The following is a 27,913-nucleotide window of genomic DNA, read 5'->3' as shown; positions in this document are numbered from 1 at the left end:
GTGTGCTATATGTGAGAGCTATGAGGCCAAAGTGAAAGTAACATACAGTAGAGGAAACAGCAGCTGGAGTCACGAAGAGCACTCTCCCTTGGAGCTTTTCAGTATATTAAATTACACATATAAATATATACACACACACACAAACTGGAAATATATCAATCTAACCAAATTTAAATCTAAGTCCTTGACTTAGATTAAATACAATACAAATTAAATACAATTGCTCACACAGAAAACAAACAAATAAACAAAAAGAAAAAAACAAGACATACATTGGTTTGAATAAATCAAAAAAGGTGTGCTTATTTTACATTTTTCTCTTGAGTGTAACCAACCTAAATTAAAAACATTTGTACGGAGCTAATGGAAATTTATTTAGTAAGTGCATGTCACCAGTGTGTGCAGTGTGCATGTGCATGTGCACGTGTGTGTGTGTGAGGGAAACTCACCGCTCCCCAGACGCCAACCTGCCAGGATGCGCAGCTCGGGAGCTCGCAGCTCCCAGCGGCAGGGGGTTTATTGGACGGGTCACAGAAATGTTCACTCAGCTTTTCCTCACCGTCCCCCGTGCTGCAGGACACCTGTCGGTGCCTCATCCCTTTCCCACAAGTCACCGAGCACTGATGGGTGTAGACAGGATGGGGTGAAATAGAGAGAAAATTCTTGTTGCATATCACTTATCAAACAAAGATTGATCGATACATTTCTACTCTAACTGGCCTTTCATGTTTATATTAATAGGAGTGGATAAGAAGTTAGAAGTTATTTTATTTAAAGGGTTTAAAAGTGTTCAAGTAATCTATGAATAGCTCTCTGCTTCTGAGTCAATAAATCTGAATATACAGGGAGGATTTTATATAGGACTGTTGTATAATTATAATGTGTTGACTGTTTAAGCCCTCAAAATATAAAAAAAACCATGACTTTATCCTTATTTTCTATCAGCTTTTCAGTCCTCCATTAACTAGTTTTCTTATTTAGGAAAGCAATAATGTTTTTGCCCAGGTGTGTGTGTAAAGGCCCACCTCGCTCCAGTCACTAACAGTCCACTTGGGACAGGGCTGCTCGTTGCAGGTCTCCGTTACCACCCTCTGGTATTCGCTGCAGTCTCTGTCCACCAGGCGCCGGCCCAGATTGTTCATACAGTAAGACTCTCTGCTCCGACTGCCACGTCCACACGTCTTAGAGCACTGTCCAAACAATACACAATGTCTTCATGCATTTGGTAAACAATTAATGGAGTGACTCATTAGGGGTTGTACAATTTCCAAATAATCAAAATTAATCATCTTCAGTTGTTTGTACAGTAAGCACAAAAGAATTTGCAAACAAACTGTTGCAATGTAGATCTTTTAGAGCACATTGTTTGTTTGAAAAACTGAAATCCTTTAACTGGATGAAGCTCTAAAACGTGTTTTCTTTCAAAATGCATTCTGTATGGTTTCCTATCTGCTGGTACCTGTGACCAGGCACCGTACTGCCAGCTCTTGAGCAGACAGTCTCCATGGCACGGCTCTCTAGTCTGAGGTTTGTTGATGTCTGCGCAGGCGCCATCTTCCATCCGCTCACTCTGTCTCTTCATCAGGCTGTACTTCATACACTGAACATCCAGGGTGTGGTAGCCGGGGCCACACTTAGCTGAACACTCGCTCTGTCCAGCAACATGCCACCTGTTGGAGAGGAGAGTTTGGAAGTGTGCACGCTGTGGGACTTTGTTTTGTTGCTATAATTGTGTGTCTTTGTGCAACAATGCCCACCTGACTTCACAGTCAGTGCTGCAGGGCTCAGTAACAGAAACGGGACGAGGTAAATGTTCACAACGTTGGTCCGATACTTCGAGGTGGTCACTCTCACGAACACATGCCGCCTTGCGTCTGCGCTCACCTACATTCAAGAATAAAAATGAAGACTGACTTTAGATATCTGACTGACACGTCACTTGTTTCAATATTACATTTCCAAACTTTAACAAGTCTGTCAAGATTTTTGACATCCAGTCTCAAAGCTCAGTGCAAACATGTCACATTACAAGATCCCACTCTGCATTCAGATTCTATGGGACTCTCACTAACTGGCTTTTTAAAAAGAAATTTGAGGTCTTCAGTTGTGGACCAGGCTAAGATGAAAGTGACTAAGTAGTTTGATAAGATGGCGACTGAAGAAAGAGCTTATAGGAGTTGATGATTGTTGAATATGGTTTGAAATTTGTGTTTTTAATAGATGCAAGATGTATTTGTTTTCAGACTTGTACTACATGTATGTACTGAGATGAACTGGATGATTACCTGTAAGAACCCTATTCAAATGAAATTTCACATTTTGTTAATGAAGTTTAACACTATGTTAGAAGTAACCAAAATCTTTGGCTTTAGATTACTTTAGAATAATACGACTTTTTCCATATGGACAATTATTAGCATTTGTGAGATAATCATGAGCTAAAGAAAACAATAATATTTTTCATTCTTTGTCCGAGGAGCTTTGGAAGGCAGGCCAACAACTTACCCTGACAGATACGATTGCACTCAAGCCAGGAGCCCAACGGATCCCACACGAATCGCTCCCTGTGCTCCTCGATGGGTATGTTAAAGGAGTAACGCACGTCTGGGTTGTAAAGGTTTCCTACACACAGAACCTGTAGGAACAACGGTGGTCACAGAGAGACATTATCTCTTTAGACTGAGGGATTAAATTCATGTCATAAAGTGGCTAAATAAAGAGAAAAGATGTCAGTACCTGTAGAATGAGCTCTTCGTCAATGCGGTCGGTGCAGTTGATGCGCTCTACTTTTGTGTCTGAGCCGCTGTACTCAATGACGACTCCCTTGAAGGTGATTTCCCTTTTGAACATGGCCACCACAAAGTTCCCATTCAGGAGGAAGTTAGACTGGCTATCAGATAATGCTGAAATAAGAAACAGCAAGATGACAGCATCTAAATGTGACATGAATGACAATGGTTTACATTTCATGTGAAATGTAGCCTTTAGTTTTTTTGCTTGTCCATGCACAGGTAGGAGAAGTGTTACCACTTTATGTCCAGGTTAACAAAATACTGAGTGGAAACATAAATAGTACGAAGTAAAAAAAAACATATGTGCATAAAAAACATGGAGAGTAGAGAAGGGAAAGAGACATTTATTTTCAGACGTCAGAAATACATCTTAAGATAATATAGTCAACATTTCAGAAAAACCCCAAAAATCCCAACTGATGTTTTTTAGGGATCTTTCTATTGTGGAGCATGGTGTCAGGGTATATCTGGTGTGTCGTGCCAAGTATGTGAATAAAAAAATATGTAAACATTTTGCATTCTTAGAATGAAGTCAATTGTGGCTTATTATTTTCTTCTTTTTTTTCTGTGGCCACTCAGGGCTCCACATATGTCATCTCTTAATGGTAAACATAATGCTTTGAAAAGCCTACACTATAGAGCAAAGGTAACACAGAAAGATGGTGGCATTAAAGTGGAGTTATTTGGAGGTAAACTCTTCTCAGAGACTGACATTGCAATGCAAACACCAGTTCTCCACTGATGCAAATACAAGCAAATTCTATACATAAAAAAATCCAAATGAACACCAAGCACCTCCTTCTCTGTGGTCAGTGCTGCAATTCTAAAAAGCATGCAGTTAATTCCAGCCTGTGAGTTTAAACAAAAAGAATGTATATGTGTCATAGTTTGGTATTTTCAGTTTGTTGTTTTTGATTATTGTCTTGTTTCAGTTTAGTTTTCCTGTTCATGCCCTGTCACTCTCCACCTCCCCAGTACTTTTCCTGTTAGGTCTGCCACGCCCATCTCCACCTGCTCGTAATTATTCTCACTCACCTGTGTCCATTTTCCTCATTATCCTCTGTCTTTAAGAACCGGTCATTCTCATTCACTACTCACTGGATCATTCCGCTTTGTCCGCTCTTTGCCATGCCATGTCTTGCCTTGCATCTCGTTTTGGATTTTGTTAGTGTTAGTTTTGCTGCCTCGTCAGCCCTTTTGTTTTTGTCTGTTTATTTAAGTAATAAATTAGTTTTCATTATTTCTTCCACCAAGAGTCTGTGTTCTGGGTTCGCCGCCATAGTCCCACCTTCTGACAATATGATTTTGTCTCTTGATAAAACTTTGTTTACACTTTATTCTGCGTAGTGTAGGATGCCAGCTGGCATTTACAGCTGACAGTGATCTCTAGTTGTCATGACTAACACTTTGCACACACACAAAATGGTTATGATCAACTGAATTGTTTCTTCAGCGTGATGCAGAGCAGAAGTCTGAAGTCTATTTTCCACAAAAAATGTGATATTGCAGCCCATAATAAGAAAAGTTCTCCTTAGGGAGGATTAGTGTATGTAAAACCGAGAAAAAAGATAAGAAAAAAGAAAAATGGTGCACGTGAACTCACAGGAGAGACGCCAAAGTAGAAAGCAATTATGCTTATTTACTGATTTGGAAAAAGTTTCAAAGCCCACTCAGCACTAGACAAAAGATGTTGTTGCTGAGAGACAGTTCTTGAGAAAATCCCAGCTCTGCAGGCTATGTGTAGACTGCTTCCTCAGCATTTAATTTTCATATTTACTCTTGGAAATTGATTAATCCTCACTTTTTCTTACAGGAATGGCAGGTTTGAGCAGGTGTGTCATCCATGTTCTTTTTGATTTTTTCTAAACCGTCCAGAGTATCCAAAAGAAGAGTGCTTCAAACTCAAAGAGTCAGTCCAAAGGCATCATCTCCTTTTCTATGTCCTGGGTGTGCTGGATTATCTTAAAAAACAGAACTTACTATGTGATGTTCTACCCCAAATGACTAAATTGGCAGGGTGTTGCACACAGCGAACCAGACGTGGACCCCCTAATAGCAGTGTGCAGATGAGGATCTGCCAGATGTGTTCTCAAAATATTCTTTTCTTTTTTTCTTAAAAACATTTCAAACCTGACTTGAACTATCACCTCCTCCAGGCAGCTCCCCCCCCCCCCCCTTCTTTCTTTCCATTCACCTTTCACTTGAACACAAGCACAAACACATTCACAGACACACAAAACCCAAGCCCACCTAACCCTATACCCCTATATCTGCTTTCATACAGCCTGGGCTCCACCTGCCTCTAATTAGCACTTATTGCTGCCTCATTTATCTTTCTCAGTGGCTGACACTCCATTTGCTTTCCCAACCAATCCAGATGGACCACCGCCCCCCACGTTTCCTTCATGTACTGTAAACTTGGTGTAAACAATAGTTTTCCATCATTTCTGAAAGCGGTTTTACAACAGTTTTCCCCAAACCCTCTTGTAATAGTGCCAGTCTCTACAGGCCTGGGTCACCAAGTCATTTATAGTCACATAAAGGATAATGACATTTGCCTTTGTGATTTAGAAGTGAAGGGATATAATGTAATGCTTTACTAGAATAGATTACATACATTTCACGGTATTTTAAGTCAAATATCTGACATATTCCCAAAGCGCACTCACCGAGGTAGTTGTCATCTTCTGGTTTTCCGGAATAGCTGACCTGTTTGATATCGATGTTGGTGGCACCAGCTGGGATCCGCACTACTACGTTGTAACCTGGAGAGTCCAAAAGAAAACACACAGAGGAACAAACAACAAAAATGTTAGAGTCTGTGCACATATTTGAAGTCACACAAGGGAATAAAGTAGCTGCAACATGAGCAATGAATGAATCCAGCCCTGATTTTCATAATAGCTTCACTATGCTCCACCAAACTCCAGACAGGAAAGTCTGGCTCCATCCACTTGGGAGTTAAATGTCACTCTCGGAAAAAATATGAAAAAGCTCAAGTCATCTCAAATAACCTGCAGGAGGCCTTGTTTCGCTCTCAGAGGCCTGACCATGAAAGGATATGTAATTATTCCAGGACCTTCCTTTTGGCCTGTAATTACAGCACCGGTGCTGTTGTTCCATGATAAACTAACATAAAAAAGAAGCGAGTGTGAGGGAGGAGCCGAAAAGCCACGCTGTGACAACAAAAATGTAGGTAGGAGAGCCTGACAATGGCTACGATAAATTACATTATTTAAAAAATATGGTCAATACAGGCAATTAAAAAAGGAGGACTAAAATTCACATTGCGAGATAAACTTGATATTAAACCTAAATACTTCTCTGTTAGCGAGTTGAGTCAGCCATTTTGTACTGCAACTCAAAATTTTAATTGCAATTTAAGCCACATTGCAGCTGTTGTAATGCTTTCCAGCTATCATCCGCACACAATCTACAATTCTTAAAGAGAATAGTAGGTATAAATTCACTGTTTCAGTATATTGATTTAGTGGAGGCAAATTATTTATTTACAGTTTCTCAGTGCAAAACATCACCATTATTCATTGTATCTATCATCTCAGATTCAGTTGAACACAGCCTATTCTACTTTTCTGTTAGCTAACAGTTAATGACATACTAGCTTATTTGTCATATATTAGCTTACAGAACTATTATATGTTCCATAGTATCATATTGCAGTATAAATAGAAGGTATTGTCAAATGTTAGCTCTGTGGTTTAACCACATTTATATTTTTTTCGTTTTGTTTCTTTGATTGGTACTGGTGTAATGTTGGCTAATGCCATAGTTTTTAATCATAGTTGTTCAGACTAAGATTTTGATCCAATTTAATTTTAATTTTAAAGTCTGAACTAATCTGACACCTAAGCTAATACCTTGAGCCACCCGGGGGCAGCACTCAGTTTACACATGTACCTCTAATCAGCTGTGTAGATTTTTTTACTCACACATTCAAAGACATGCAGATTTTTTTTTATTTAACTTTATATTCATAAATACCACTCTGAAAGACTCCTTTTCCCCTCCTTCACAATCAAACACCAAACTATCTTCTAGTTTTCCTCTGGGTTTGCTGTCAGTAATTTTAAGCGTGGAGTTAAATTTGCTCCACAAACCACAAGGGAAAGGATGGAGAATCAAACACTGAAGTGTATTAACTTTAGTGACCATCAATGCCACACTTCCCTTAGTCAACAAGGTCTCAATAAACCATTAGTGGCCTCTAAGATCCTCCAGCTTAGCAACAGACCACACGCACAATCCTCCACACCACAGAGCGACCCAGGAATGTACAGTAAGTACAGCACACTGAGTTAACATATCAACCGCGTTCTCAAAGAGCACTGGGGTTTACCTCAAACATGTATCTTCCTCCCAGTATGATACAATATATAGATTGTTGCACATAGCTGCTTTTAACAATTTAAGTAAGTATGTGGTCAAAACACATTTCATCAGACATTTTCTTTTAAGTTTTAACTAAAACGTGATTATTTTCAGTTAGTAAAATACGCTGGTGGTTCTTGGTCAGGACATAATAATCATAATAACATAATAATCACAAAAACTCGAATCAATGATGACATCAAGTGAAAATTCTCAAATAGTAATTCAGTGAAATTTCTGACTTAAAAGTCCAACCTGAACAACTGTGAGGTCTTGTAGAGAAGTTACTAATATAATTTTAAAAAATTACATGTTAACCTCCACTTCTGAAATTAAGTTTCTCAAGTGTTGTGAAGAACTAAGCTTAAAAAAACAAAGCCATGTATAGATAAAAAATAATATATAAAAGGGAATAATAAAAAAAAAAAGAACAAAGGCGTGAACAAGATAAAGACAAGCCCAGACCCAGGAACAGAGGGATATCCTGCCTGGGCTGCGCTCCCACTAGTTTTCCCCTTCTGAAGTTTAAGCCAGATTTCCAGGGCTGACGTCAGTACCTGGTTTGGTTCAATACAATCCTCAAACTCTTTGCCCCCAACAGCCAAAAGAGTGCAGAAAAAAAAAGCTAATGGATAGAGATGCAAACACTTGGCGTCAAACTGAGGACAAACACAAGACAAGCCGCACCCAAAGCTTTTTACGCTAAAGCTTCAGCTGTGTTGTTGCTCAGACTTAAAGGAGGATTGGATGCAATCAGCAGTTGGCGCTCGCTGAAATACTGCATTAACCAGGACAGCTCAAAGGGACAAAGACAGGTTTGAGGGGAGGAAAAAAAAGACACAGTGAGATTCCTGTTTTTATCAGCTTCTAAAGCTTTGAAACATAAGCTTTCTGTTTTTCTCCAAATTTGACCAAGGCATTGGGCTCCACCTAAAATTCAAGCTTGATATGTTTAAATGTAATTACACATGACATCAGTGTCTAGCATGATCATATGGCTTATCGTGTCAACATTGTGACTAGTTGAATGTCTACCTTGGCTCTTCTCACATTTATCTGCAGAAGCAGCTGACATAATGTGTGTTTAATAGCAAGGCAGTCAGCTAATAGTGGACAGGTAATCTGAGCAGTGGGACTCACCATACTGAGCATCGTTGAAGGTCCCTGCCAGAGTTTTACATGAGGAGTTGTCCCCACCGCAGACTCCACACTTGTCATTCCTCGCCTTCGAGTTAAGAACGTGATCGCATCCTGCTTGCTGAAAAGCCACATGAGCAGAAGATATAAATCTGAGATTTTAGAGAAATTTTTGTACAACACAGTGCACTTAAAAAAGATTAGTGGGAATGTTTTTGTGAATGCTTGACCCACAAATTTGTCACTTGAACTTTGTGCACAATGCAATAACAACTACAAACCATTTGGTAAGGAAAAAAAAGGCTTCATCTAATCCAGTAAAAACAGCTATGATGTATTTGCACACAAATTAGCAAACCAAAAGGTTGGCATTATAACAAGAAGACAGTAAGTGAAGATTTACTGGGCTGAAAGCCTGTTTCATTGTGTGTTTGCACAGTATTCAACCTGAGGATGAATAAACACAAAGATATACCCTGCAGAGGCCTTGAACGCAGATGTCATAAGTGTCTGGACCACATGGAGTGCCGTCAATGACCCGGTCCTTCAGCTGATAGTAAGCCATGGTGCCAGCAACCCGGCAAAAGAGCTTACAGCGATCCTTCATTAAAACTGCACATGGAGAGAAAAATGGAAACAGTAAGCAAATGAAATTAAACAAATACGTACTCTGATTGAAAACACAAAGAAAGAACTGGAGATGATTTGCCTGTTCTGGTAGTTCACAAATTTGATAATAACCTATATACTTTTTTTTTTTCCTTTTTTCCAAAATCCAACGGAGTGCTTTGCCAAATTTTTGTCCAGTGTTTGAATGAAAATCACTGTATCTGACAGCATACTGACTCCAGGGCTTGGCTTGTTTGCTTATGTAGCATCAATTAAATGAATGAATCACTTGCAGTAAAACTTGCCAGATGGTAATCTTGTGGGTTGGCTATCTTTCTCGGCAGAAATCAAGTTACAGCTGTGTGAGGGTTAAAACTTGCCTGGGGGGATGGGGGTGGCAGGGTATCATGCAGCTTTTACGGTGCTGTTGTTTGTCAACTAAAGGTTTACTCACATCTTACAAGGCAGATACAGCAATTAGTAGAATCACAATATGTGTTGCAGTCCCTGCAAGAACTCATCAAACTCATTGAATAAAAAAAGGTTAATCACCTGTGTTGAAAAGTGAAAATGAAATGAAACAGTACATATTGAAAGGTCACGTAGCTGTGTTGCACTGACTACAACATCAGACCTAATGGATAACAGAGTTGACAGTACATAACTTTACAAGGATTGGTTTTCTCCCTTCAGCACTGTGATTTGTGGTAATACAAAACCAAGAAATTCATCCCTGAACATGTTATAATGCAACTCATCAACAGCTCACGTCTCCCAGTTACGACACTGCTCCAAACTTAGCCATCTATACTCTGGTGTTAATGGTTTCCTACGAATGAGATGGTGAACCCAAAGTTCAGGCTGATCAACATAGCGAGGGATGACATGAGGTCTTGTAAAAAGTTTAATGTCTGGTTAGTAGGCACAGATGTCAAGGGGTTGTGTAATAGGATCTGTCTTGGGTGACTGGAGCTTTCGCAACATGTAAGGGTGCCATCACATACTCCCTGGTTTCACCATCGGGCCACTATGACATTTACTATATACCCCATATGCTAGCAGTTGCACAATGTGACCACCCAGACTCATGCAAACACACAATGGGACCCCTATCAAATTTCATCAAGGGCTGGTAATGCTGTCTAATGCATCTATAAGGCATCATTTGTATCTGGTGACATTCACTTAGTGTTTTGACTGACTGTCAGACTCTCCGACAACTGCCTGATAACACTATTGCTCTATTCCTAATGTCACCACTTTCTGTCTTCTTGTGCAAGTTCAAGACGTGCAAATTCTTGCAAACTGAATCACTTTTATACCCATCACTGGTCTGTGTGTGACCCAAACTACATCCAAACTGGACCATTGCTTCAAAGTGCCTAACATTTTTGTCAGTGAGTGTACACTGCAAGTACTAGACCTCAGAATAAAATCTCTAAGTGTATCCAGAGGAAGAAAAGTAGAACATGTAGACGCCTAAATCTTTTTGGCACAGGTTTTCTAAATTTGATTACAAAGGATTTACCACAAGTAGCTAAGTTATGTTGCGGTCTTGTTTTTGTCAAGCCATATATAAAAGCTTCTTGCCCACATTTCTCAACTGTATATGCTCTGTAATTGCTTAACATTCAAGTATTTTTAGGTTCATAACAGTCCTTTTTGGAATAATAGACTTAAACCTTTGCCACAAAGTTAATAGTAATTAGAAATTAATGGTCACCGTGGGGCTGTTGGTTAGTGCTGTCGCCTCACAGTAGAAAGTTTGCAAGATTCCTAATGTAGCTGGGGCCTTTCTGTGCAGACTTCTCCTTATGAAGGTGTGTGTTTCTCTGGGTACTCCAGTTTCCTCTTATAGCCCAAAAACCTGCATGTTAACTGAAGATTTTAAATAGCCCTTAAGTGTGAGTGTGTGTGCATAGTTGTTTTTTATGTGTCTTACTATGTTGATCCTAATGGACTGGCAACCTGTCCAGGGTGTATCCCACCTCTTGCCTAATGACTGCTGGAGACAGGCTCCAGCTCCCTATGACTCTGAACAGGATCAAGTAGGTATAGCAAATGGAATAATGTAAAATGCCTTTCTTAGATTTTGCAGTATAGGTTGCTACTAGTACCAGTAGACAGAGCCAAACAAAAAAACACAATGACACACAGAAAAATAAGAAACTAGGAATACCAATAAAAGCAAACATCAAAGACAAAGAAAAAGACAGTGAAATACACTGATAGCAGGTTGAAACAGAAAAAACTACAAAATCCAAACAGGCAAGATAATTGATCAAACAAAAAAAAACTTCTAACTTGTGACAACTAGACATCAAATCTACATGCTTGAGTGGACTCACTGCCGCTGTACTTGGGGACCCAGCGGACGGTAGGAGGTAGACCGTTGATATTGAAGTGCTTGCCGTCAAACTGAGAACACTGCTCTTCACGGAAATCCTTCCGTCCTCGTGGGCATGGCTCAGTGTTGCAAGAGCGGAACTTCATCCGACGACCCACGCAGAACTTACCACCATTTCTGGGCCTAGTGTAAGAGAAGATCCAAGTCACGAAAGCCTGACAGATTAGGGTTTTTATAAATACAAAACAGCATTGCATATATTGTAAGAAATTCTATTTTTCCCTGCTTATTTCTCATGTTATCTTCTCTTCAGCTCGTCTTTAGGTCTGATTGCACTCTTTTAAGATAAGGCTCATAAATATGCTTTAATTTTTAAGAGGTGGTCTTTTTTATCTTACTCAGGCTTGTTGCAGTCTCTGGTTGTGCTTCTTGTTCCTCCACCACAGGACCTGGAGCAAATACTGTACGGTCCCCATGGACCCCACTGTCCATGGACCGGCTGCGTGTCTAACTCCTTGTTTACACACATCCCTTGTTTGCAATGCTGCATGTAAATACACAAAACACAACATGCAGATTGTGTTAAAAACCATGACTGCAACTCTTGAGCTAAAGTACTTAAGACAAGTAAAATTGGTATCAAGCACAGCTTAGTACTGCTTAGACTACAAGGGATATATTTTTACATCAAATCTTATTTTGGCTGTTGTATCTCCAAAGGGAAAGTGTCCAAAACTGTCTGGAGAGAAAAGCCGCACAAATGCAGGTACACAGAGAACAGAGAAAGAGGTACATAGCAGAAGACAAGTTTCCACAGAAGAAGTGCGAAACAGAAATATACAGCATATTTTTTAAAGACAGACACAGTTTTGATGCAATTGGGATACATTTTTTTAGTAAAAACATGGAAACCAGTTTCTGCTCAGATGGATTTAGGAACTTTATAGTAATTAAGAGAAAATTGTATTTTATTAACACACAACACAAATCTGCAGAAAGCAATGTTAGTTAAAGGTATCACAAAATAATGCTAAACATGATTCCAACAACAGACACTGGAAAAATTATATTCTTTATATTCTTATATGATCTTTGGCATAAACTGTAAAGGCAATTACAGAAATTACCATACACCAGATGCAACGTTACAGAAAATAAGCTACCTCGTATTAAACAGTCCACTCACTCAGCTGCTTTTGCCAAAAAGTGCTAACCTTGCCCTCATAAGCAATTCCCAACAGGCACATTTCCCTTTGTGTGTAACCAAATCCCCCTCTTGGTGACTAAGATCTCAGAGGGTCTTGTTGACTGAAAGAATGCAGGACAAGACGGCGTCTGTCTGGGTATGCAGCCCACCGTCCGGGCACACAGGACCGGCGAGCAGTGGCACCACGATAAGGAAACTCTAGAATTGTGATAACAAGAGAAACAAACTTCATTACTGGCTTGACTTCAGGAACCCCCTTGTCCTGCTCAGCTGTGTATCTTCTCAGGTATACAGACCTCAGTCTGGAACAAAATTCAGAGGATGATATTTGGGGATCCTTCAATGTGTTAATTTCTCTTGCATATCCTTTAGTTTTTTGAGATTAATGTTCAAATTGTTATTTTAAAATAAAACACCCATTATATGAGAACAAATACCATTTCAAATAGAGATGAAATTTATGCAAAATTATGTAAAAAAAGTTTCCATTCAGTAGTGAACAAATCTCAACTGTTTTTTAGAAAAGTATTTAAAAAAAACCACCAAATAATTCCATTAACTTGATTTGAAATGAAAACAATAGGCTGCACATTATTACAACAAGTACAAAATGATACGGAGCCTTCAACTGTATAATCATTTACCTCAACATTTCATTTATTTGCACTTCAGTTATTTTACTTGAGTAAAAAAAAAATCTTAATTAAACAAATTTGGTTCTTACCCATTAGTACCAAAAAGGAAAGAATTGGTTTCAAGCTCTTGAGTTTCATTTTTCAATTTATGACTAATAGTTCATTATTTTATTTCATGATGTGTTTTTCTCAGTTTTGTAAATGTATTGTCTTTAAACTGTAAATACATTCAAATAAATATTGTTTTAGAAAAATAAAATACATCTGATTAAAAAAATTAATGTCTTGTACATTCAATAATTACTTTCTGAGCATTTTATTAAAATCTCTGCAGTGGTTCGTGAGACATTTTGCGAACAGACACAGACTGAACTCCAACAGTTAAGATCAAAGTTTTGAACAAAGATCTTGTGCAATCTGTAGATCTTAAAGTGACTCTCAGCTACTAATACACCAACTCTGTGCTCAGTAAAAATTGCCTGTTATAGCCATTGTTTTTGTTTTTTAAAGGTAAGCTAGCTGTGGTGGCCATCTTGAATTGAGTTGATTCCAAAGAGAAAAAAAAGGTGATTGGGTTATTCTCCTTGGCTAACGTTTATGTAAATGTATGTTGAAGGCACTGGTAGATTTGTTGGAGTTCTGACTACAGAGTCAGAGAAGAAATGATTCAAGAAACATAGACAGGACTGTGATCAAACTCGCTCATTAGTTGACAGAGTGGCTTTCAAACTGTGGAAAAGGCAAACAGATGCAGCAGGTCTTTGCTGGTTGTGTAACATCTGAAGAAAAATTAAAGCAAAACATTTGAAGTGTGTGGAATTGTCAAAGAAACACATTCGAGAAAGTAAGTCCAAAAGCCTCTCTTTATCACAGAAGAGGTCACGTCCCCTTCCCCCACACCAACTTAGGAACTGTCAACCCAGACCCGAGCATCCTTTCTATATAGCCTACCATCCCCCTTAACCCTCTAATGGGAAATTGCCAAAGCCACATAGAGACCACCACAGTGCAACCAGGCAGCAGGACCCAAGGACCTGTCAAACACAAGGGGGACTGTCTGTCACAGAGGACCAAAGACTGTGTAAGCCTCTGAGGCATTCCAATATCCCTGCTGACAGCCTGTGTTTACAGCCGTTTTGTGTGGCTTGAAAAGGTGATGTGGGAGGGGGGTGAAGAAAGAGGAAAGAGGGCAGTGGAAAAAGGGAACAAACATCTGTGAGCGGTGATGTATGTGTATGTGAAGTGTGAGTGTGCATATGTTTAAATTTGTGTTAAGTGTGGGATTAAATGTTGACAATCCAGAGGCATCTGGGGTCCATGTTCAGTTTGAATTAGCCTCTTTCCATTGGCCAAAAACACACTTAAAACACACACTGAGGTAATAGGTACTTTGAAAAGTTCAAACAAGCATTTTGGTCACCTTCCCCGAAAGATTGTCAGCTGGGAAAGTGGCGACACATTTAAAAGTCCTTTGAAAGCATCCCGAACAGCTGTGACAAGCGCGTGCTACAAATTAGGGATTTCAAGCAGACAGACTCAGACTCGCCAGTTTATTTCAATATACATACACATAAGTCACATGCATGCATCTTGGTCATTCTACACTGTCAGTAAATAAAAAACTCAAAACCTCCAATGCTTAACATTAGTGTAACTCAAAACAACATTTATCCATCTGACTCATGACGTTGGAGAGAGCAGTAATCTGCAGGTTTACTGCAACATTAAGGACAACAAGAACAGCAGCATCTGCTCTGAGCTCCTCAATATGCCGGTTTGGTACAGAGCACTGTAATTGTCAGGAGGCTGCTGCAGAGAGCCTCATTTCTGAACCGAAGCCATACATCACTGCAGGAATGAGAAGGCAGAGGGGCTGGTTTAAAAAGCATGCGGCTCTTTCATTTTGACACGGACATTTCCAAAAGGCATCACCTTTCATGTTGGAGCTTATTTCACATGGCTCAGGATTAGGAGCTCACTTCAACCTTGGCCTACTGAGGTGATGACATTTATATGTCTCTGACTTTTAGCAGGGAACCCTCTTTACTCCCAACAATACACATGTCAGTCTTGGGACACCTATGACCTATGAAAAGTTTACACCATGGACCACCACCATTGATTTTCATTAAGGGATCATTTACTTTTACTGCAGTGATTTAACTCGGAGGTGAGAGGGAATGTAAAGCCCTTGAAGCCAGCAAGGGTAGTGGGATATTCTCCATAGAGCTTTGACATGGTGCATGGGGCACTGGAATGACATCAAATTACACATTTTGATAATAGGGTAGATACAGTAAATAACGACTAATTGTTTAGTATGAATTCTTTTCCCTGCCTCTTCTTTTTTGACATTTTCTTCAGTTAGAAAAAAGTGAAGAAAGGAGGAAGAAAAATGCTTGTCTTAAGTGACCTTTAACCTTCTTTCCACTGGCTCCTTGTGAAATTCAGTGTAAAATTCAGAACAGAATATAAAATTCTCCTTTCAACATATTAAGCTCTCCACAACCAAGCTCTGTCTTCTTCTTATTTTTCTTTTGGCTGTTCTCTTTTCAGGGGTCACCACAGTGCGTCATCCTCCATTTAATTCTGTCTACTGCATCCTCTGTCCTCACTCCAACTCCCTCCATGTCCTCTCTAACTGCATCCATATATCTCCTCTTTGTCCTTTTCTTGGCAACTGCATCTCTAACATCCTTCTACCAATATACCCACTGTCCCTCTGCACATGTCCAAACCATCTTAGTCTGGCCTCTCTAACTTTATCTCCCAGTTATTCAACCTGTGCTGTACCTCTGACGACCTCATTCCTAATCCTATCCATCCAATTGTTAGAGTTGGTTTGGCTTTACTGAGCTATCCCTTAGTTGTGTTGCAATATGCTTAAGACTGCTGGAGGACAAACTCACTACATTTTCTCATTCTGGTGTGTTTGTATCTCTACTCTTCATTTTTCTACATGCAAATACTGCTGTCATTCACCTTGTACTTGTTCTTTGTTTGTCTTTCCATAGAGACTATACTTCGACCAATTACTACTGTATTTGTCTGTATTCCTCTGCTGTCCTCTCGACCCTCAGTCCATCAAGGCAGATGGCTGCTTTTCCTGAGCCTGGTTCTGTTAGAAGTTTCCTCCTATTCAAAAGAAGTCAGTGCTTTCCACTCTCACCTTTGAACTGCTCACAATGGACCAAAATGAAGATTTGACACAATCTGCTGGTTTCTTTAGGCAGACAACTTTTATAAATTGGCATTTCATAATCTGCTGAATGTGATTGTATCATATAATAATTGGCATTGACTGACTGTAATTAGATTTTGACTTGATTCTTCTTTTGTATATTGTGCCCTGAGATTACTTTAGTTGTGAACCGGCACTATGCACTGTAAATAAACTGAACTGAACTAAAATGACAAGAGGATAGTGAGCAAAAAAAGAACATGAAGCAATCTCAAGGAAACTTCCATTATGTTCTAACTTTTTTCCTTTTTTCTTTTGCTTCTTCTCTATAATCCCTCCTTGCTTTTCATCTTTCAAATATGTTTATAGTTTGTCATTAGAGAGAATGAGTAGTTTCAGCTGCTCACATTCACGTGCTTCAAGGCTTTCCTCTTACTGCTGGAGTTTCTTACTTATTATCACCCCTGTGCAATTTGTACAAAACATACACCTGTCATTTTATAGCTGTGCAATATAAAAATAATATAGTTAGCTGTAGTGTAAAAATTTCTATAATAAAAACCTTGAAGACAATCCTAAGTAAGGACTAAGTTTGTACTGAAAGCCAAAGCAATTCTACTTTCTACTTGATTTTGAATTATACTGTTAATCAAGCAGAAAAGGTCCTCAAGCCTGCATCAGAATTGTTACTGCTAGCTACTGCTACTATATGCATTTGCAAATAACCATAGAATTATGCATAAATGACCATGCAATGTGAAATTTATAGTGTGAAAGTTTTATAAAGAAACATTGAAGCTGTTTTAGCACAACAGCAGTCTACTTTGACCTTCTCAGAGTAGCCATTAGCTCATCAAACCAGTCAAAAATAATCTCTGAGGCTGTTCGAAAAGCCATGTTCAACAGGTACAATATTCATTGTTCATGTTCTTTCCACAGAACCTCAATTCAAAACACCCAAAACTATTGCTTTCACCCCTAAAGTTAAAGAACTTGGTGAGCTTGTTACAGTGTTATATTGAGTGATTTTTGCTCTCCTGTAAGCTAAAAATGGTCACTACAAACACAGATACAGATTCTTTTTAATTATCTATTTTTTCTGTGAGGTAGCAGAAACACAGCTTGTAAAAACTTTTGATTTATTTTGTCAATTTAAGACGTAAAAATCAACAATTTGCTTCTAATTTTGTCAGATTTGTTTTATAAGGATTATACTTAATGTGCTTGTGCAGTCTGTCTGATGTGGCTGTCAGCTGCTTACAAATTGCCAGTCGTTTAGTAAATGTTACTCAAAAGAATGTATCTCCTTTTAAACAAAGGATTAGCCACCCCTGTACCGTGCTACACTGTAATTACACAAATGCATGTCTCTGCTTCCGCACAGCCAGCCATGAAAGCTGCCTATCAGTGGCTTTCGGACAAAATAATTCAGTCAGTTTACTAATAGACTTCTAAAACAACAATCCTCTTGTGAGCCCAGATCCACAGATATGCCCGTGATGACTGCTAATCAAAGAGGCAGCATCCTTCAAATATCATCAGATCAGCTAAAAGTAACAGAGATACCCGTGTCACAATTCCGAGCTCCTGCACACGCTCACAAAAATACACACAAAAACGTGTCTCAGCATCATCAGATGAGTCTGTCAGGCTGCCAGTGGAGCTCCAGCCAACACTCAGCACCTTCGCCAACAGACTTCATTTTGCCCTGGCTTTACTTTTCAAGACTGAATTATCTGACTAATTGGCTGAAACTTGAGCAGATTGTCATTCTTTTTCAAAGAAAGGTTCTGGAAAACAAAAGTACCTTCCTCTTCTTTCCGCAGCACTAAATGTTCACTTAAGCCCCTATTAAGAATATCTAAGAGCTTTGTCAATTTTAAATCTATTCTGAAAAAAAAGTCTTACTAATACACCCTAATGTAGGGGGTTTTAGTAATTAAAAAATGTTGATGATAAAACAAACACAAAACCCAGAGGATATTAAAACACCAAAGAACAAAACACTGCATGAAATATTATGACATTTTCACACAAAGACATAAAGGCAAAATATGTATGAATAGCAACAGGGACATCAAGAGATAGTTCAGCTATTTAAAAGTGTGACACAAGCAATCAGCCTGATATAGAAAAACCTTTACACCAATGTCAGTTTTAAACTACATGGTCACTGTAGTCAGGTTACTATGACCAGGAACGCTACAGCTAGCTGTTGCTGTTTGGGCTTTCAAATAACCACAAAACATTAAATAAATAACAATGTAATGCAAAATATAGCTGTATCAAATAGCATTCTCATGAACCACTATGATCTTTCTTTAGACTGAAGTTGTTTTGAAACAACAGCAATCCTCATTGGACTTGGCCCAGCTTGGACTTGCCGAAATAATCTTTATTTCTCCAAACTGGGGTCATTCAAAGAGCTATCTACAACAGGTAAGATGTTAATTGTTCCTAACCTTTCAACAAAACCTCACTTTAAAAGGTCTGAATGATCGCTTTACAAAGAGGAGGGCAAAAGGTACTAAAAGAAGAAAAAGAGGGGATGGGGTGGAAGGTTGATGGGTGAAGGGAGGGTAATGGTGGTGGTGGGTGGGTGGTTAGTATTTATAGACAACAAGTGATGGGATGCTCTTGTTAGACCACAGCTCACTGAGCAAGATCACAGGCGCACCGCCAAGAGGTCATGTGACCGCATTACACACTTCAGCGCCCTGTGAAAGCAATAGAAAGGGAGTGAGGTTTGGATGAAGATCAGGGCCCAGGAAGCAAAGAGGGTCAGAGATGAAAGGGAGAAAGAGAGAGCAAACTACCCCTGAACCCTTCTGTGCCCATTGCCCTCTTGTAACTAAGCAACATACAAACAAACTTTCCCCCCCTCATCATTTGGCGGACGTGCTGCTCTCCCACTATTTTGGCACCAACCTCAATTACCAAATGCGGTCACAACTTTGTTTCATAACCTAAAAGAACAAAAAAAAACTTCCTCAGACTACCCGTGGGCTCAAAAAGCAAAGACCATTGAAAAAAAGTTGTTTTTAATGAGAGAAAATGAAATCATTGTAAATGATACTTTGGTCTAATATGAGCTACAAATCTCTGATCTCTGAGGAGGATCTGTGGATGCTGTAATTCCTGAAGCTACTGTACTTTTCCCCCTCCTGCAGGGCCCACAGTTCTAATCCTTTAGATATGACACCTAAAAGTCAGAAGCCTGACCCAAAACCTTGTAAAGCCTCAAGACTTGCACCTCGTGACTCGTTTGTAGAAAAACTGAAACATAGGGTCAGGAGATGAGTTAAGATGGATTATCAATTATTATAAATAGCTTAGGTCTGAAGAAAAAAGAGAGAGAGAGAGAGAGAGAGAGAGAGAAAAGTAGATTAATGTAAAAGATGCCTGGAACAAACAATACAAAACTCACAAAAAAATTAGGACATGCCTGGATGTGAAGATTATCTGACTGTGCAGGACTAAGGATGAGCACGCTCACAGACACACAGAAATACCACATAAAAGAGCACTTGTATGGGCAGGTGAGTGCAGGGTCGCCATCTCTTTCAACTCAGACGACTTCAAACAGCACCCTGCATGAAGATGAAGCCGGGGCCTCGGCACCACAAACAAAGGTGGTGCCTCACATGACGCTCACATAAAGGGAAGGTTAGATACATAAAACAACCACCTGTGGAAGATCTCACAGTTTCTTTGCATTTTGTACTTTTAAAAAATCCACATTTTAAAACCTCAATTTAGCTCCACATTCATTATGTACAAACTGGTTTTAAATTTCAACCATTACATTGCTGAATGGTACATGTTTACATGTCAATTACCCCTACATTAAGACAAGCTCAATACAAAACAATCTACACTGCCACAAGATGCAAAAAGAAGGAGCAAGAACATCACTACCCAAGATCAATACTAATTTTGTTTATTTATAAAAAGTTGTATAATTTATACTCCATTAGTAATTTCAATAATCTATTTTTTACCATGAAAATGGCATTCAAGATATAGTAGTATGTTTATTAAGGTTTCTAATTGTAAATCTGCAACTCAAACCTACTAATCTGATCACTGATAAAGATACAAGATACAGAGGGCAGAGTTGTACAGTCAGCTCTGAGCATGCAGCCAGTCTTTTCCCTCAAAACTTTCAACAACAAAAAGCTCAGCCTGGCCCATGAGTCCACTCAAGTTAAGATTCTGTCTGCTTCAAACATCACAATAAACATTTTGCTCATAGGATCATGATTTTTAGAAATCATTCTAAATTAGAAATGATACATTCTACACAACACTGCTTGGACACCCCATCACCCCCCCTGCTTGAGTGACAAAACGTTCAACACGGCTACCACAGTTAGTTTCAGAATTGGGGAAAAAACAAGTGAATATGGTCCAAAATTAAAGGCTGTTGGTTTCAACAGACATGCTTGCTACCTACCAAAGATTAAGCGGACTATGGATATTAAATCTGACCTGAAATCAGGTTTTCTGACATTTGTACGCACCTGTTTGTATGCCAGTAAAATTCACAAAGCAAAATCTGAAGGCATGCAAAGGCCTTGTGGGATCAAGAACTTAAATTTTCTGTGAATTTAAGTCAATAGAAACTTGGCAGGACATTTTGGTTGTAAACGAACAATTTTCTACAAACTGTTTATTTAGTGCACAGATGAAATCATGTGATATAATCTACTGCATTGCTCATGAGAGTTCACTTGCCAGTCAAAAAAGAAATGTTTTGAGAATACACTAAACTATTTACCGCAAACTTGAGTTACTTTCTGTACAGGTTTTTATTTGCAGAATACATGCGTTAATGTTATCCTGAAATTGACAAGCCAACAGCTTACCTTCATCTACAATGCAAACCGAAAAAAGCATTTACATAATATTTGTGAGCAAAGACATTGTAATGGCACAGACTGTAATAATGTAGTTTATAGCTCACCAAATATTGTAAAATTTATAGTAACGCACAGAGAGTAGTTCATGATCCTGTATTTCAGATGCCGTTATGATTTGTAGCAACCTATTTGTTTTTTCTTCTCTTTACCTTCTTTAAGTTTGTGAAAAGGTAATCCCAACTTTTAGCTGAATCTGATTCCTCACCAATTCTTCCCCATTTTAGATCTGTGTTTCTGAGCCATTCATGAAGTGCCATCGATGTAAAGCAAACCACTAGTGTTGAATAAACTTTGTGTTTTCCTCCCACACACAGAGGGTGAGAGAGCATCTGAAGTTACGATCCAAGCACATTACTCTTTAGTCTGGTTGTTGTAGTTGGATTAAGATGTTAGCTATCCTCTGTTAACCTCTCCTTGGTAGGCTGGGCTCATCCAGGTTATAAACATGGCGAGGAGGGAGCTATAGAACCAGCTGAAAAGATACAAGACATAACATGGGCTCGCACTGCAAAACTCATTGACGGCAAAAATGTTAAGGACAGAAGAGAACTGTCCTTCTCCTTCTTCTTCTTTTTCTCCAAGCCACAAAAGTTTTAAATGCTGAGCTCCAGCTCACTGTTCCCTCTTATGTCCAAAACAAGGTGACTCAACTGTGAACGCCAAGTGGCATCCTCTTTAAAAGGTCCCCATCTTCTCCTGTCCCTCCCAGGGCCTTCACACCTTCTTTTCCTCACTCTATACCTCTAGTTCATTCTTTTTTTTTTTTTTTGCTTTTTTTCCATCCATCCCCCTACTGACTTCCTCCCCTGCTGCTCTTCAGTCCACGTATTCTCAGTGACTAACCTGTCGTCTTGACTCTGATTAGCATACAGTCCCAGAGCGAAGAGAACATAAAGGCTAATCAGTGGTGGGGGGACCCATGACAACACCGAAGGTAACACTTTAAGTTTTTAAGCAGCGACATCACCTGACTACTTTTACATGAGTAAGGAGCAATTAGTGCATGATAAATTGTGGTTTATGCTTTACGTCGCTGGAATCATTCTGTGTGGTCATTTATACAAGTATTCTGCTCAAATTGGGAACATCCTAAAACTGTACAGTGGTTGGTTTAAATTGCACATCTGCACATAGACTGACTTACCATTCCATGACCACAGTCGGTCCCATCGGCCAGTGGCATGTGTTGGGTGCGACAGCCTTTGTGGTCCCCCTCAGCACTCGTACACCACAACCTTTTGCACTGTTTCTGTGGATTATGAAGTGAGTAGTAGCACTAAATCATTTGGGCTAAGATGAAAAAAAAGAAAATATCTGCACCGTAACAAACTAGCAAGGCTTGCACATCATATAATTGACTAGAGATATCTAATTATATTTAGCAGCCTTAAGCTTAATAACAGTGCGGTGTTGCATTATTATGGAGGGAGAGGGTAAAGAGATGTGAATGTAGTTTAAATATGTTAATGTATTTGCTTAAAATAATAAAATAGTTAAAGTAGTGGAATAGAAATGAATAAGTGAATAGCCATCACTGCTTGAATGATTTCCCACATATATATTTATTAAATTTTCAATATCTAAAATATAAGTTTTGATCAAAGATTGTATAGCCATCAACAAAAAAACCTGTACAACTCAAGAGGAGAACCATCTCAGATCCACTTCTTACCAAAATCCCTTATTGATTTTTAACATACAAACTTACCATGTAGGGACAAATCTGAGAACCAGGACCAAACATCAGTTCACACTGCCTGTTTGCATTGTAGATCTGACCAGGGAGGAGTGTGGGAAGTTGGTATGTTCTGCCTACAGGCTCATCGAGGAGGCACTCCCCGTATCCAGTGCTAAAAGAAAGGAAGCGTGTATGTATAGTTACTAAGAAAAGAAAAGCACAAAGCCTGACTATAGCTAGCACAAAATGAACATTCACTGAGCCATTTTAGGATAATCCGGTATTTTATGACTAAAATGCAGTAACATGTGTCATCTCTTTTAAAAAGGCAAAGTAAACAGCCTTGTGTCATTGACTGGGATCATCCTCAGATGTTTTTTTTTTCTCCTATGGGGGTGGTCTGTTTAAAAGAGACTTCCTTTTTAAAGTTGTTTGGTCAATACATGCTGCCACTATGGAACTCAAGTTAGCTTTAAAATATGGGCTAAGAACAAAATTTAAAAACAGACAAAAATCTACACAAACAAAAGAACTAAGAATCCCAATTTATGATGTTCATAAACCAGAGATGGCTCAAGCATTGAAGTATAATAACAGACTGTGCTTTGAATCAGCCACACCCTGAGCCACCTGACAGAGAAAACAAAAGCACAGCTGGACTGAATGTATATGAATCAGCAGCCTGCATAAAAAATCATAAACCTTCACGGCTGTAAAAAGGCCCCCGTCAAACATGATAGCAGAGAGAGCCAAACCACAAAGGATCTTTTTATTTGTTTTGTTTTATTTACTTTGGAAAAAGGAAACTTTTAGATCAGACATATATAGATGGGTAATTACTCAACATGTCTGCGCCGCTCTGACAAATTTCATCCTGGATTGAGCGGCCAAAGCACCTGCTCCACGAAGCACCAGCTGATGTGACAGGCCAATAATTACACGGGATTATACTGGGTTACAGTCACTTTGTTTCTTTGCCCTTTCATTTCCAGGGGTACTGGAAGAAACTGCAGCGCATGCTGCCTGCCCGCAGGGGCGTGATTGCACAAGAAGAAAAAACAGCAACAGTCGAAATTGTGCAAATGAAAGCCAAAGTGCAGCCTGTCAAAGAGCCATATGTTCTTTTATTAGAGTGTCTGTCAGCGGCTGGTCATATGTCAAGAGAGCGTTCCTGTTCTCAAAACGTATGAATATAAAGACAAGGACAGATTGCCAAAACAAGAAGCAGTCATTCTGGCCTTTTTTAAATTGAAACTTGTGTTTTTACTGTTAGGAAAAAAATATCAGTTCAAGAGATAGCTTGAACATTTTGAAGTAAGGATCTATGGAAAGATAGTGAGCAGTCAGTATCTTCCCTGCCTGAGAGGCCTGAATAACTAATGCTTATTCCAAACACGGTCAGTGCTAAAGCAGAATACTGCCATTCTAAAGCAGCTTTGGTCTCAAAACCTTTATATGAGTTCATGCATCACTGTTTTATAAGCATATTCACTTTTACATTGTAATTTACATGAAAGTCTGTGGTCTTTTAGTCTGAACACTATATCGATCTGTGGTACATTACCAAATCCATGTGAAACAGTATCGCAGAATGAAATGTTTTGAATAACACTGTCTTCAAAGTAAATACCTGTGTAATTCAAAAATGATGCTGGCATAAAGGTTTTAAAAGAGCGTTCACATGAAACACATTGACATATATGAGACTGCAGTTTTTTTAGAACAGCAGCGACCCATTTTGGTCTCGGCGCCACTCAGACTACCTGTTAGCTTGACTTCCTCTCACAGAAAATCTGTAATATTAAACTGAGATTAGTTGAAGCACCATCTAAAACAGGTAAGATACTGAGTGCTTATAACTTGTCCACAGAATCCCACTTAAAAAATTTTACACTATAAGGCCATCTCTCTGTCTGGCACCAGATAAAATCCGACACCTGGCAGCCATCTGAAGACTTGAAAGTGAGCTGATTTACAAGCAGACTTTGATTGTGCCATTGTGTGCTTGTCACATGAAGCTAAACAAAACAGTGTCCGTGTACAAGATACAGACAGGATAAATTTACCCATGTCACAAACGGGTGGTTTCTGCAGATGGCTGAGTGACAAAGAACATCACTCTATAGTATCAAACAGCTTGTAGAAATCTATGCACAATGAGTTATTACAACCAGCAAACAGAGTGCTAAAGAAGGAATAGTAGTTTCATTATGTGGCTGTTGATACACAGTAACACTGCACTACAATAGGGCACTTCTCATCTACTTTCAGGTACGGGACTTCAGTGCACATTGCTGCACCATAGGTGAGACAAAGAAGAGCAGAAGAGGAATCCTTTGCCTTTTGAGAGTAAATGTGGAAGAGGTGGAGTAATCTTTTGTGTTTTAGACCTACCAGCAAAGCGGCACAGATTGAATTTGTTCTTCAGGGAGAATGGGCAGTCAAATCATTGATGTACTTGACCAGGTCAGTCCACTGAGCAGGGGCAGGTCTGCCGTAATGCTAGTTTGAATCAATGTTCCCCATTGTTGGCTTGAAACAGACTTCAAAAGCTCTCAAACTTCACTCTCAAGAGCTTTTCCCACCACTGAAGCACCCACACCAGACCGTGTGCTGATTTAATCTCCCCATACCCGCATGGCATTTTTATATGCATTTTCTTCCTGGTTTATCCCACCAAAGCTGTCATGGACCAGTCAAAATGCTAAAGAGACTGATAGAGATTTGTCTTATTATTCAGACCACTTGATGCTGATGTCATTGCTCACTGGAAACTATGCAAAGTGCAACCTTATAAGACCAAGTGAGACATCGGCTAACGCTCTGCTCTCAAGATGCATCTGGTCAAAAAGAATAAAGCTGTTCTTTGTGAGACTTCCACAATTAACAGTGGAAACCAGGGAACGATTGAAAAAAGACTTGTCAAGGGAAGATGTAACCATAATTGACATTTCCCATTTTAAAAGGAAGTCCTTCATAAGGATCACTAACCATGCTGTGGGGTAGGAGTTACCAAATTTCTAGTTTGAGTGTGTAAAGGAAGCTGTAGTGAGCATGTTACGGTCAGCCTGAGCGGAGAGACAGCCAAAGGACTGCAGCAGATCCATTGCTCAGGTCAGCTGAGGCAGCCCCCTTAGATTCAAACAGGAAATACTCTTTCAACACCAGGCAATAACAACTCCACAAGGTTTACATTGATTTGACCCGTCTTCAGAACTGATGGAAACTTAGCCGCCTTTTGTTTTCCTAGGTACGTCACAACACAAGTTACTTCCAACTCCAAAGAAAAACACATCAATCTGCTGCATGAGAGAAGCCCATTTGTGTGAAATATAAGTCAGTTTAGAACTGGAAAGAGAAGCCGGATGTACATACTCTAAAAACTGTGTGATGTACTTGCGACTGCACTTGGACCATGACCAGGGATTTGTGTCATAGTTGAGGGTTGGGGCCATGACGTGATACTGGTGCTTCATGCCTGCCTCGCGGCACTTGGGGTTGTCATCATGAGGCATGTTGAACCTGGATCAAAGAAGGATGTGAAGAAAAAGTGGGGTTAAATACATAAAGTGATTTTTAGTATCTCAAAGGGGACATATTGCTTCCTTAAACAAGTTAGGATAGGTCTGTGGGCTATACAAAACATGTTCATTACATTTAATACACTACATTAAAAACATAAAAACTCACTGAAGGATTAAATGCTGCAGATCTGATGCACATTTATCATTATTAATTCAAACTCTGAGGATTCTGACTTTGGGATAGGGGCACTTAGTGGTTCCGAAACCCAACTGGTAGTGGGTTGGGACAGTGGCAGTATAGAAAAAAGTAGATTGCTGCTCCATCAACAAATCTCAAAAATGTCATATTACATGCAAATATTTTTTTATAAACCTTTACATTACTGTCACTTTTGCTTTACCTTATTTTTCATACAATTGTATGGTTATCTGCAAGCGCAAAAAGTGACAGCATCAACTAGCTGTAGCTGGACAGCAGTTAGCCTGTTAACCCAGTCAGAGTTAAATTCTGTTTCTCCAAGGTTGTTCAAAAGAATTAACTACAGCATGTAAGATAATATGTGTCCATAATATTTTCAAAGAACCCCATTTCAAAAGATCTGAACAATTTATTTAAGGGTTTTTATCCTGATAGTGAAGAAAAGCCTCACTAATACTGAAAGTGGCAAGTAGGGGGTGCAACTTTTTACGTAAACTGTCATTCTCCATCTATCAGCATCTATTACCCCCAACATGCTGATTACTTAGAACCGCCTTCAGTTCACCCCTTGCAGGCCAAAGCTCACCAACTCACATTCTCCAGGGGCTTAATGCAGAGAAGAGTTAGGGGTGGTAATATTGTGTACCATAGCACACATTTATATGCTACTCCAATGTAAATGCATAGAAGTTTGATTGCATTTTTAACAGTATCATAGTTGAAATTGCAAGTACAGTTGAAAGTTGCTGAAGTGACATTTATTGTAGTGTTTATAGGTCCAAATATCAGTAAACACTTTAACATTTGTTTTTTGTTACCAAACACTAAAGCAAAATCCCTACAGAAAAACAGTCCCTGGTATATTTTATTGATTCGTTCAGGCTGTCTTATAGTTGGCAGCTTTTCCTGCATATGTCCTGAATAGTGAGACAAATGTCCTGTTTTGTCCTGTGGTTTGGCACACAACCCCTGAAAACATGCAAAGATGAGCACGCATATATTTATATACACACAGGAACCCATCCAGCTGCATGATGTCTCAGATGTTTATAACAGGATGTGGGCCAGAGCTAGACTGAGCTGTAGCTGAGGGTCAGTCCCTACTGCCACGCAAACAAGATCTAGCACGGCTGGCATGAGGCCCACCCTGCAGGGGCCGAGGGTCTGAGGGCAAACACCCAAGAAATAATTAAGCCTCTGGCACAGTAATCTTTGCACACACAAACCAGGCTGCTTGATAACACTAATAACACCAACTGAAACAGGATTTGCAGGTTATATAGATGATTTTGA

The 27,913-nt window shown here is 39.3% G+C and overlaps 1 protein-coding gene across 2 annotated transcripts in view; it reads right to left on the bottom strand.

Annotated features, from left to right (window-relative positions):
* LOC108230038 (A disintegrin and metalloproteinase with thrombospondin motifs 20-like) overlaps positions 1-27,913 on the bottom strand; it is a 93,104-nt gene that overhangs the window by 35,029 nt on the left and 30,162 nt on the right. For both annotated transcript variants that reach the window (XM_017405842.2, XM_017405844.3), the window contains 14 exons: positions 26,273-26,419; positions 22,928-23,069; positions 22,364-22,468; positions 11,673-11,818; positions 11,276-11,457; positions 8,794-8,930; positions 8,322-8,439; positions 5,462-5,557; positions 2,737-2,903; positions 2,506-2,635; positions 1,758-1,884; positions 1,460-1,670; positions 1,026-1,190; positions 450-620 (listed from right to left, as the gene is read on the bottom strand). In XM_017405842.2, coding sequence (XP_017261331.1) covers positions 450-620; positions 1,026-1,190; positions 1,460-1,670; positions 1,758-1,884; positions 2,506-2,635; positions 2,737-2,903; positions 5,462-5,557; positions 8,322-8,439; positions 8,794-8,930; positions 11,276-11,457; positions 11,673-11,818; positions 22,364-22,468; positions 22,928-23,069; positions 26,273-26,419 — 2,044 coding nt within the window. The remainder of the gene's footprint in view (positions 1-449; positions 621-1,025; positions 1,191-1,459; positions 1,671-1,757; positions 1,885-2,505; positions 2,636-2,736; positions 2,904-5,461; positions 5,558-8,321; positions 8,440-8,793; positions 8,931-11,275; positions 11,458-11,672; positions 11,819-22,363; positions 22,469-22,927; positions 23,070-26,272; positions 26,420-27,913) is intronic.

Source organism: Kryptolebias marmoratus, linkage group LG11, assembly GCF_001649575.2.
Source record: "Kryptolebias marmoratus isolate JLee-2015 linkage group LG11, ASM164957v2, whole genome shotgun sequence".
Classification (NCBI taxonomy): Eukaryota; Metazoa; Chordata; class Actinopteri; order Cyprinodontiformes; family Rivulidae; genus Kryptolebias; species Kryptolebias marmoratus.
Note: the sequence above shows the minus strand (reverse complement) of the source record. Positions and strands in the feature narration are given on the sequence as shown.